General features: G+C 51.3%; 1 protein-coding gene across 1 annotated transcript in view; it reads left to right on the top strand.

Moving 5' to 3' along the window:
- Positions 1–12,747, top strand: part of MTUS2 (microtubule associated scaffold protein 2) — a 1,086,829-nt gene that overhangs the window by 709,349 nt on the left and 364,733 nt on the right. Inside the window, exon 7 of the mRNA XM_086935158.1 lies at positions 3,999–4,195. Coding sequence (XP_086791284.1) covers positions 3,999–4,195 — 197 coding nt within the window. The remainder of the gene's footprint in view (positions 1–3,998; positions 4,196–12,747) is intronic.

The raw sequence follows: 12,747 nt of genomic DNA, 5'->3' as shown, positions 1-12,747 counted from the left end.
AGTACTCACCGGTATGGAGTACCGGCACTTTTTAATTTTCGCCCCTTGAGTACCGGAGCTTCTCCTAGGACAAGGAGAGTACCGGTACTCACTGGGGCCTTGCCTAGACATGGGGGGCGCTCCTCGCATTATTATAGCATGCCTCGGCAGCGCTTTAAACACGACCCGCTCTGGTTATGCCATCCTGAGGTGATAGTACAGGAGCGCCAGAACAGCAGCTCTTGTCACCTGGACACAGCAATCTTGCCCTGCTTCCCTGCAACTCTTCCGGCAGCTGTGAGGCGGCAGCAGGGTGTTGTGTTTACCCTTTGATCCTGCACAGTAGGAGTTGAGAGTCTATCCTAAAACTAATGGAGGAGGGCGTGGGGCGCATTCTTCAGGGCAGTACAGCTTTTTAGAATGCCATTTTTTTAAATGACTGAAAATGTTAGTTCATCAGCAATTTAAATTAGGCATTCTTACTGGAATGTAAATCCCTTCCCTTGCCGCCAATTTTATGATTACCTTCAAACAAAAAAACACCTTAAAGGCAACACCATTTTTTATGGTTTGGTGCATTAAAACACTTGTTTCGTATGTCACATAATCCAAATTTCGACAGGCAGCTCCATGGAATGCCTTAGACTTTCAGACAGTTCTAGATTTTGGCTGGTAATGCTTTTGCATGCTGGGACTTGTAGTTCCCCTTTCACATTATAAGTAAGGGTTTCTAAAAATTCCAGCATGCAAAGCTTTGATGGCAAACTCCAGAGACAGTTTTGAACATACCCTTATTAGTAAATGCTTTATAAATGATTATTAGACAAATACTTCAGATTTTCTTACAATGCACTTGGATTTCTTGCTCCGCCATTAGTCCCGCCCCACACTCCACCCCCCAGTTCACCGCTCCTTTTGGTGAGTACCTGCACTTATTTTTTCCATTTAAAGCACTGATCACGAGGTGATTGTGTGCAGGCAGCGTATGTGCTGGACAGAAGGCTTAACCCACTGTACCAGTAGGCGGTTTGAGTGCCGCCAGCAACTGGCTCACCTATATGCCACTGCAGCACAACGAAGTGCATCACTCTGCCACCATAACCACTGGCATTTAACCCATCCACAACCGCAGAAGCAGCCTTTTTTTAGGTCTCGCGAACTATCAATGCGCGCAAGCGCATTGAGCGGAGCGAGAATTCATGTCTCGAAAATCCTCGTGAAACCAAGGGCTTCTTGCGCTGCGGTTTTCATTGAGTTCACGTGAATCACGTGACCATACAAGCACGCGCATTCACGGCCGCAGAGCACATCAAAGGGCTTCGCCCAGCGTGCCCTCTGCGGCTTCTCCTCCCCTAATTGAATCATGGCCGGCCGCAGGCCGGCCGTACTTTCAGTTTCCCGGCAACGCTTGTTTATTCACGCCCCCCCCACCAGGCTCTCCCGCCCCCATACAGCTTCCCTCCTAATCCGCCTGCCTCCCCTCACTCGGAATCCCGCCACAGGCTCTTCCGCCCCCATCCGGCTTCCGTCACAAGACGCCTCGTGCATTGCATTTGCACCCGGCCCCCGATAGTTGCTCGGCTGCTCACTGAAGCGAGAATGTATCAGGTTCTTTAAGCGCTTACTGCATGCAGTACCCATCATCTAAAGACTGTACTGTTTTAGTCGTGCGCTTGCGGAGTTAGACAGGCATTCTGTAAAGACAATACTATGCATTATGCTTAGTGCAGTCAGGCACAGAATAAAAACCCTGCACCACCCGTGCCCCTCGTTAGTGCAGCCAGACACATACTTCGTGAAACCCTTCATTGTTGGTGTACTGCCCAAGTGCAGCCAAAACACGCAGACTTTGAAACACGTCAAACAGGCCCTAAAGTCACTTTAAGGCTTCCAGTGGGTGTAATCAACACGTTCAAAGTCCACGTCACTGTGCATAGACCCAACGGAGGTAAAGGGCCAAAATATCTACAGAAGGGGACACCACACTGCATGCCCACAAGGAAGTTCTGATCCAGGCCTGTACGCCTGATCAATTTATCGACAGACAAACGCCTGACACACAGAGGTAAGTCCCACGTCGAGGAATGACTCTAAGAGGTATCAGTCATAGAGGCCAGATGAAAACACCATCTGAAACCAACAGACACAATAAAACGCCAACAATAAACAATTGTCGCTGACAACTACATTTTTACTCGTAAACGTGCATTAGAGGCCCAAATACAAACAAGTCAACAAATGGAAATCATTTGTAAACTGGCATCTGGAACTGGCGCAGGGCTGTCCGCCTATGAAAATGCATCTGCTATCTCATGGAGATTTGGAACTGCCCTCTTCCTTGTGGTTAATAGCGACATATTCCACAGTTATTGCCTATAACCCAGGGTGCTTATTTTAATACCACCTAAATAACAGACACACATAGATTTTAGAAGAACAAATGTGTTTATCAAAGGGGTACAATACATCTGACACCCACTGTCTCTGCTCCATACGCTGCATTCTTTAGGTCAAAGACACGGAGTTCGGGTGAAATCATTCATAAAACCTAGAAGCAGTCTGGTCACGCACTTCAGCGCCTGAGGGTTAAGCCGAGGGCATTGTAGGAAGCCTGCAGCCTAACGTGTTATTTATTCTGGAACTTGCCATACACAACCTCAGGAAGTCACTGGTTCCAAACGGACACTTTAAAAATGTTATATCCCCTGTACAAAGTTACATTTGTGCAGTATTCCCCACCCCAACAGCTGTGCCCTTTCACTGGCATTGCGGGCAAACTTTTCGACAATGCAGGCAAACATGAACTCTGACCCTGCCTAGCAACAGCTCCTTTTCTCTCTGAACACTGCAGTTTGCAAACACTGACAGTCCCGCCTGGAAACCGCCTTCCCCCACTGCGTGAGGTGCGGCCCGCATTCCAGGCCCAGACCCAAACACGACCTACAGCTTTGTGGCCCGGCTGACAGGCAGAGCGCACTGCAAGGAAAACTCCCAGGAGGCGTTTATTGCAAGGCCCTCTGCTAACAACAAGAACTGGCGTTGCCACCAGGTCTCGCAGTAGGAAAGTTGAAGCTATTGGTTTTGTAAATGACAAAGCCCTTTATGTTTTTAAAATGAAAAAAAAATAAAAGGCATTGTTATTTGCAATTGTAATAGCTCCAACTTTCCTAATGCGAGACCTATTGGCAACGCCAGTGCTTGTTTTATTCAAGTAGCCCGGTAAGAATGCCATCCATGGCCATCTGGTGCCTGAGCAGCAGCCTGTAGGTTGGACTATGGCTGTACCAATGTAACTGTCTGCTAGAGTCCATGCCTCTGGATTTTGATCATATGCATCTTTGTATACATTGAGTGGAGGCGGGACCCACAGTGCCTAATTTGAACCAATGCTTGCAGGTAGGGCACACCACCACAAATTTTTAGTTGCCACCCCCTAATTTTCTTTAGCAGACTTTGTCACAATTCAAGAGAGTGAAAAAGACACAAGGGGGATAGACGGAGGAGAGAAACACTGGAAAAATGTGACAAAGGGAGAAAGCAGGAAACCTGCAAGAGTGAGATAAAGGGGCAGGGGGTGTCTGGTGGTGGACAACAGATGCATGAGGTTGAATCAGGTCTATGCAGGCTTGGCATTCTGCACAGCAGCATACAGTAATACTGGCTGCAGGCTTCTGGGCAAAAACTTGGGCCCTGTCACTTTTTACAAATGAAGCAGAGGTTGGTGTCCTGGTCTCCAGTCCCACACAAGGGTTTTCAGAAACCATATCCCCACTGTGTTAACAACATTCCTCCACTTATTCATGATCCACCTTAGCCACTCCCAACACACATGACTTTTTATTGAAGGCCACCTAAGAATTACAAAAATCTTAGCCGCTATGACTTCAAACAGGCAGAAAACATGCTCCACAAACCAGGGTTAAGCCCCCCACCCCCCAAAAAAACTCTTGGGGAACTCAGACATGGACAAAAATCCCTTTAGGGCAGTGACTTATGCTATGCTGTACTTCACCTTGCAGCTCACTCGAAACCACGGCCCGGCATCCCGCGGAATGGATTCAACCCTAGGCCGGAGGCCGACCGGCAGCTCGTGCTGAGGCTGAAGGAGAAGTGTCAGGAGCAGTCGAGGCAGCTCCTGTGTGTCCAGGAGGAGCTGAAGAGAGCCAGCCGAGGCTTCGAGGTGTTCGCTGTGGCCACGCAGCATTTCTTCCAGAAAGTAAGGATGCATGTCTGTCTGTCTGTACTCTGGGTAGAGATGGCTTATGGTTAAACTAGTGCACCATGGGGTACAGTGATGCTTCTTGGAATGGGTTTACATTGTCCCAACCGCACAGAGGGAAATTAGACAACATGAGATTTTTCTTCCTCTGTATGATTTCTCTCTGATTTCCATTTTGTATCAGATTAGCCATTCTCGTTATTTTTACTGTATTATTAAAATAATTTACCTAGTTTGGTGAAACAACATAAAAGTGAAAATGTTCCTTTAGTTTTCAGATTTTGCTCTTGTATCTGAGTGAGAGACACCCAGACCATGTAGTGTATAACAGCATGGCCCCTAGACATCATGCAATGTGAGCTGTATTCTGATTGGCCACTAGCTGGTCTGTTTTTTAGGGTGTGTAGGTTCACAAAGGGAAAGAGAAAACCACTTTATAAGAAGGCATGTATACAGAACTGTAACAGCATCACCACTCGCTGGGATCCGGGCGTGCAGTGCTGACTGAGAGGCCCTTACTGACAGCCCCTCGGTCCTGGATGTCCAATACCAGATCCGGCTGGACCAAAAGAGATCACAATGTATTCCCTTATTGTTGTCCTAGAGCTTTATAATTTCTGTACTGTTATCTTAGCCACTAACACCAGTTTGGGATCCGCCTGGGAGATCTGGGGTCTAATCTGTAATCGGTGTCAGCTGTCACCGAGGCTGGTGTGAAGCCAAGCAGCTGCCACCAGGAACACCATATGACACTCAACCCAGCTGCGCTCTTTTGGACATGGTGTGAAAGCCTGTTAGTTTGGGTTTCAGTCTGATCTCTATCAGCTTGAAGCATCAAACTCCATCTTTGGCAAAGACCTCGTGGTAGAATCCAGCTATCAAGAGTTAATGTGCATCAAGTCGACTTAAACTCTGGATCTCGGTGGTCCACTTTACAACTACATTTAAATACATGTAAGACGACTACCAATGACATGTTCAGTAAACCCCCCACAAAATAACTACTGGCATTGTGGAGGCAGCCTGTTCATGCTCTCCTGTTGAAAGAGCCTTAATAGTTCATGCGGTGGGGTCTCCTTGGTCAGCTGTAGAGATGTATTGGTAAGGCAAATTCTCATAAATGTCGGGTAGGACCTGCTCCCCTTGAGGTGATGTCACTGAAGTTCACATCCTTGTTATTAGTGTTGTGAGGCAAGTCATCTCCAGTGCTGACAATGTCTCTGTAACTAGTAGTTTCATCCTTGGAGCTCAGTCCAAAGAAATGGAATCCCTAATCGCTGTGCTGCCTGCCCTTACTCCAAGGTATCTTTGTCAGTGTCGCTGCCGGCAGGGAGGCAAGCACACTTGACAGTGGGACTGAGTGATTTAATATTTGGCAGCAATGTTCCTCATGTTCCCAGGCGAAGTCCTCAACCTACGGGCAACATCAGACATCCCACCTGAGGCCTGTGTAGTTAAAATAAAAGACTCACTGTCCTGTGTGGCAAAATGATTCAGATCCCTGGCAGCCTGCATGCTTTCCATATCCTTTCCTTTCTTTTTCAGTGGTTGAAGGTGTAGCAGGAGGGGACAATCCAGCTGGTCAAAGTGCCCCAGTGTTATAACTTATTTGCTCAATAGGTCTGGGTATTGTTTTTATATTAGGCTCATTGATGTTGTCCTTCTGACTCAGAAGGGTGTGTGAAAACCTGTTTATTGGTGATCTGTGGTAGTTTTTGTATGTTTTCTGAAACATCGTAGCTTAGTTGGAGTATTTTTTAATACCTGTGCTCTTTTGGTACCAATGCTTTCCAATAATCCATTAACCCCGAGGATCATAGCAAACAGATGTGATACTGATCATGACGTGTTGAATGAGATGGTCATGAATCCTGCTACACCACTTTATGGCAATGCCATAAAAGTGTCTGCTGGGGGGCGAGGCTAGCAGCCGATGATGGCGGCAGCAACCTAGAGAGGCTCCCGTAGCAAGGCGGCTTCCCGCAACAATCCGCATGCCTATCCGTTCACTAATCGTCCCAGAAGGGGTGTCCTGGGTGCGGCGAACGTACGGCAACCACAGGAGAAAATTGGGAGCTCTCAGACCCCGGAAACAGGACGAAACATCATCTAGTCCTTCACTGGCGAGGGGCCTAGTGACACGAGTGCAGCCGCGGTGTCGAGTCGAGCCCTTGGCCGAGCGGAAGTCAACCCTCCTCGGCACGATCGACCGGAAGCGCCCGCTGACGACAGCACTCGACACCAGAGAATCACCGAACCGGCGGTTCCCCCTTCGACCACTTGATCCTCAACGTTGCCCTTTCCAGTGGCGCTGCGAAGCAGTACCTCACAACGGCACTTGGCCAAGACCCGTACCTAGCTGCGCAACAACCGCCATCTTGCCCTGGCTTGCCGAGGCGGTGTCAGAGCCGCTGCTGCCGGACTCACTTCAACATTGACGACGACCACTGGACTGTTCCCGAACTGAACCTCTTGAGCGGACGCCTAGGCACGATCGGCTACGAACGATCTGCTCACCTTACCATAGAAAGTGTCTCGCCGTAGAGCCAAAATGGCGGGGAAAGGGCAACGACAAACCGCCACTCAGGCGAAACTCGGCAAATTCGCCTACGACAACCAGGCACCCACTCAGCCTGAGCAGCGCAAGTCCATTGGCAAGGGGGCGGACAATGAAGGGGCGAAAAAGGCTACTCTGGATGATGTCCTACGTGCTCTGGAACAGGTTCAGGCAACAGTGGGCTCAACTGCTACAGAGGTGACCCTCATAAGAGCCGACCTCCAGAAGATGGGCGAGAGAGTGAAACAAGTGGAAGTGGTGACTAAATCGCTCATAGAGGACGTCTCTGACCTGCAGGTGGCTATGGAAAAACTGCAAGCAGACAATAAACTCTTGAAAAGCAAGTTGGATGACCATGAGGGACGCTCCAGACGCAACAACGTCCGCATTTTGGGGGTCCCGGAATCGGAGACGAAGGGGGCCATGGACTTGTACGTAGAAGATCTAATAAAGACCCAACTGGCCCCGAAAGGGCTCTCCAACTTCTTTACAGTGGAGCGTGCTCATCGGGTGCCCGGCGGGACACCCACGCCGGGGGCTGCCCCGCGTCCCATCCTGGCGAGACTTTTCAATTTTAGGGACCGGGACACTATTCTCCAAGCGGCCAGGGTGGCACCACCTATCCATATTCAGAACTCTCGTATATCCTTCTTCCCGGATTACACAGCGGAGGTCACCCGCAGGAGGAGAACTTTTTTGGAGGTGAAGAAAACGCTTCACGAACAGGAATTGCCATATTCCATGTTGTTCCCGGCCCGATTGAGAGTGGTGGCCGACAAGAAGGTCTGGTTCTTTGACTCTGCGGAGTCAGCGAGAGACTGGCTGGAGGGATGGCGCACGGTGGAACGCACTTCTAATCGTCGACGCAACAGGCCTGAAGACGGCGGCCGACCGGGCTCACAGTCTTCAGCTAGGGGAAGTGCGAGCGAGTCGCCATCACAGGAACGCACCGGGGCCGCTGGGGGTGAATGAAACCCGCACATGATAGACTGGGTGGACTCTGGCTTTCTCCCATAAGGATGGCTTTTCTCGTCGTCCCTGGACGCTGGCCTGGACATCCCGAGGGCGGCAGAGGGACCGCCTGCTTTGGGGGACACTCTCCCCTGACGCGCAAGTACTCTGTTTTTGGAATGGGATAAGCGCTCTGCTGAGTTGGGGTGGCGGGCAGTTGCAGGTCCGTTTGGCAGGGAGGCAGGGTGGGAAGGGATGGGGGGGGATGGTTCTTTTTCATGGGAAACTCACAAAGTCGATCTCGAACTGTACAATGTACTTTGACTGTTAATGTAATGTTGCTAGTGCGATGGAGTCTATATAGCCTAAATTTGTGCTTGATCACTATTGATGGCGGGTGAACAGCTCAATGCAGCGAGGGTGGATGAGACGCAGACAAGCGGCTCCACTCTCCGACTTCTCGCTTGGAATGTGCGCGGCCTGGGCGATAAGGTAAAACGCGGCCTAGTTCTGTCCGAGGTAAAACGCTACAAACCAGACCTGATACTCCTGCAAGAGACCCACTTGGTGGGTGGAGCTACCAAGGCCTTGGACAGAAGGGGGTATAGAATGCTAGTCCACTCCGAGTTTTCTACTGGTTCACGGGGCACGGGCATACTGATCAAGAAATCCTCCCACTTCATTTCCCTTAGTACCAGAACCGACACACAGGGTTGCTTTGCGGCGGTGGCAGGGCAGTGGGACGGTCGCCCATTAACAGTGGTCTCAGTATACATCCCGCCCTCCCTGCACTCGGTGATGCTACCGGCCCTGGGAGAATTCCTGCTGTCCCTCCCGGAGGGGGACATGCTCATAGGCAGGGACTTCAACGCGGCTGCAGACCCGCAGCTCGACAAGTTCCCGGCGACCGCCCTACCGGGGGGTCCCTCCCGGTTTCGGCAATTCCTAGAGGCACTGGGGCTAGTAGATGTTTGGCGCCATGTTCACCCGATGGTCCGGCAATACACGTTCCACTCCACAGTTCACAACAGTCTATCCCGCATTGATTACTTCTTGGCTTTAGGGGATGGACTACAGCGCGTAGATGAGGTAGACATACACCCTCGGGGCATTTCAGACCACTCACCACTGACTCTCACTGTTACCTCACGTCGCCGCATATACCCCATTCATGCCTCCTATCTTAAAGTCCCGAAGGTCAGGAAGGCCCTTCAAAAGGCCACAGAACACTATTTCACAGAAAATGAGCCAACTGCGGCCTCGGCTGAGATTCTCTGGGAGGCCTATAAAACAGTGCTGCAGGGACAGGCGATAGGCTCTATAGCGACACATAGAGAGGAACAGACAGCTGAACACTCTGCCCTCGAGCTCCGACTGCGCGCAGCCACTACTGCCCACGAAGCCGACCCCACGGAAGATACGGCACACACCCTTACACTCCAACAGCAACTGTACGCAGACCATGCACGACTCACGACACAGGGACATATAACCGACACACAGAACCGGGTGTACGATGTGGGAGACAAGGCAGTGAAGATGCTGGCCTGGCTCGACAGAAGAGGGGGTAGCTCTAGGGGGATTCAGCAGGTGCAGGATGGCGATGGCAGGATACTAACCGACCCCGATCAAGTGGTAGAGGCGTTGGCGTCCCACTTTGAGAAAGTGTATACCCCCGAACGGGAAGTGACCATGATTGCGGGCCAATGTGCATTAAGCAATATAGACATCCCATCGCTGCAGCCGGAGGCCATAGCTGATCTGGAGGCACCGTTTACCACAGATGAACTTCGGGCGGCCATTGGGGCCCTCCGAACCGGCAAGGCGCTTGGGCCAAATGGCGTCCCGGTTGAGTGGTTCCAGGCACGCACTGACGCTCTTTGCCCGCACTTACTTAAAATGTATGTGGAATGTCGAGAAAAAGGGGTGCTCCCGCTGGACCAACGGACGGTCACAATTGTGGCTATCCCTAAGCCCGGTAAACCCCCAGAGGAATGCTCATCCTACCGCCCTATCTCTCTGCTTAATGCGGAAAGTAAAATCTTAGCGAAACTCCTGGCTAACCGTCTGATGCCACACCTGTCCGGCCTTATCCACCCGGACCAGTCTGGATTCATGCCCCACAGAAACACCGCGCTCAACCTTAGAAGGGTACACGGGGTACTGGCGAGGGCGGATTGCATTGGCGATAGTGCAGCTATACTGGCCTTGGACGCGAAGATGGCCTTTGACTTGGTGGAATGGGCCTACCTCTTTGAAGTCCTTTCACACATGGGATTTGGTCCAACCTTCATCTCGTGGATAAAGTTACTTTACACAGCGCCAGTGGCACACGTGGTGGCGAACGGCCACATATCCGCTTGGCCGTGGCACCCGGCAGGGCTGCCCTCTTTCCCCCCTGCTCTTTGCACTCTCCCTAGAACCTCTGGCTATTCGCATCAGAACTACCCCCCTACTCAAGGGGATTCAATGGAGGGGGGGGTGGGAGGACCTCATATCTCTCTATGCAGACGACATGCTGGTGTACCTAACAGATCCCGAGCAAGGCGTACCAGCTCTTTTGCGTCTCTGTAACGGCCACGGTGAAGTTTCAGGCTACACCATCAACTGGAACAAGTCAGAGTTGTATGTGCTGACAGGGGACCCCCCAACACTAGGTCCGGACTGCCCCCTACGGCTGGCCGGTTCCTCATTTAAATATTTGGGCATCCACATCACGAGAGACCCTTCCGAATATACGAGGCTTAACCTCTTACCGCCACTGGATCGTCTTAAACAAGACGCAGGCTTCTGGGCGGGGTTGCCATTAATGATGCTGGGGAGAGCTGCTCTGTTTAAAATGAAGTCCCTACCCCGCTTCCTATACATCCTGGACAACACTCCATTCCCAGTGACAACGGGATACTTCAGGAAGGTTGCAGCAGTGGTCTCCGGATTGTTATGGGGCAATCGCCCTGCGCGCATAGCCCAAGCCAAACTCTGCAGAAGCTGGTACGAGGGTGGCATTGCACTCCCGAACTTGCATCTATATTATTGGGCAGCACAACTCAGGCCCATTAACCAGTGGCTACATGCACCGCAATCAGACCCGGCGTTCCAGGCAGACAGGGCTCAGTTAGGCGCCAATACCATACTAGCCCCACTTTATGATCGGAGGAAGCTTAGATCACTTGTGGGCCCCACCAGGCTCACTGTAGCCACTTGGCACGCAGCCACCGCTGCACTGGGATGGAAAGGCACGCTCACCAAACTCACTCCACTCTGGGACACGCGTGTCCTGGGCAATCTTCGGTCCAGTAAGGGGTTCTCCCGATGGGACACCATCGGAATTTCCACGGTGGGGGATATGTGGGAGCGAGGGAATGTCATCACCTTCGCCCGTTTCAAAGAGATTTATGATCTGGGACCCCACGAGACATACCGGTATGTACAAATCCGCCACGCCTTACTCTCGGCCATCCCGGCTGGCTCGACTCTTCCTGAGTCCTCCCCGCTGGAGGATCGCCTCCTGACAGACTATATGGTAGAGAGGGCGACCTCCCTCACATACCGGAAACTCCTTAATAACTCTCCAGATCCGCTGATGTCCCTCAAGGGAAAATGGGAGCAAGAGGTGGGCGAGCTTGACGAGCATGAGTGGAATGAGGCACTGGCTTCCCCTAAGGAAGCGGGAATATCGGCCAGGATGAGGCTAGTTCAGCTCAAAATCCTCCATAGAACATACTACACTAGAACACTGCTACACCGCATACACCGAACCCCAGACCCCTTTTGCTTGCGTGGCTGCGGGGAGGAGGGCACCTTCTTCCATACACTCTGGGATTGCCCACGCATACACAACTATTGGCGTCAGGTCCTGCGTACTATATCTCAGGTGCTGGAGGTCTCGGTGCTACCGGAGCCACGACGGTGCCTCCTCAATGTATGGGAACCGACAGACTTGTCCCGGTACGGCCGTCTTTGGGTGACACTGGGAATGATGGTAGCAAAGCGAGACATTGCGCAGCGTTGGGGGGTGGCGGACCTCCCGACATCATCACAATGGTGCACAAACATGGACAGAACGATGGTTACTGAAAGGGCGGTATACCTCAGCCGGGCCTGTCCTGGCAAGTGGAACAAGGTCTGGTCCCCGTGGAACACTTACCGGGGTGACATCTGCGACCCGCTGCCAGAGGATGACCCAATGGACTCGGATGAGGATGATGGGTTGGAGTGAGGGTGGTTGGCTGTGGGAGGGGGTCCTTCAGGAGGGATTGGGGGAGGCGATGTTTTCTTTACGCCCTACGTTAATTCCAGGATGAAAATGGCTTTGTTTTATCTCAGGTGTACTCTCGCATCTATCTAGCAATGTACGTAATCATTGATCGCACTGTGATTTCCCGATGTTTGACTGTTCTTTTAGTTAGTTCCAAAAATAGAAAATGAGAACCTCATCAACCCTGTATGGAACATTTGCTTTCGTCCTTCACTACTTCTTCCGACGACCCTTACTGATATGACTTCTTCAACAATTGCACTGTAAGTACTTAAGGTTGTCGTCCCAATGTGGCACTCAAGATTAGCGGCCGGCCCTTCGGGGTTGTAGGCGACATGCTGTGTAAAGATGTGAAGGTATAATAAAGGTTTAAAAAAAAAAGTGTCTGCTGCCAGTCCCACCTCCCTCCCCCCCTTCTGCCCCCCAGAATCATCCCAGTCTCTCTCTGGGCCAGTTGCAGACTCTCAAGGTCTCAGTGCAACAGCTGAGGAGGTAAACCCTTCTTATTGGTGGGCTGTCCAAGTCCCATGTTTGTGAAACAGGTAGTGCCTGTTATTGTGTGCCATTGACCCCAGAATATGTAGGGACTTTGTAAAGGTCTATCAGTAAATGCCGAGAGCCATCATCTAGGCCCTGTAACCTTGTCTTCATTGGCCATAGTGAGCTTCAGACAATCCCTAGTGCATTATTGTCTTGGAGGCTATTTTGTCCTAGGTCTTGGCTGCCTCAGTGACTCTCTTCACTCTTTCTAGTCTCCATCCCTCTCACTACCTGCCTCTCTTC

Source organism: Lissotriton vulgaris, chromosome 8, assembly GCF_964263255.1.
Source record: "Lissotriton vulgaris chromosome 8, aLisVul1.2, whole genome shotgun sequence".
Lineage (NCBI taxonomy): Eukaryota > Metazoa > Chordata > Amphibia > Caudata > Salamandridae > Lissotriton > Lissotriton vulgaris.
The sequence above is the reverse complement of the archived record's forward strand: the minus strand, read 5'-3'. Positions and strand labels throughout refer to the sequence as shown.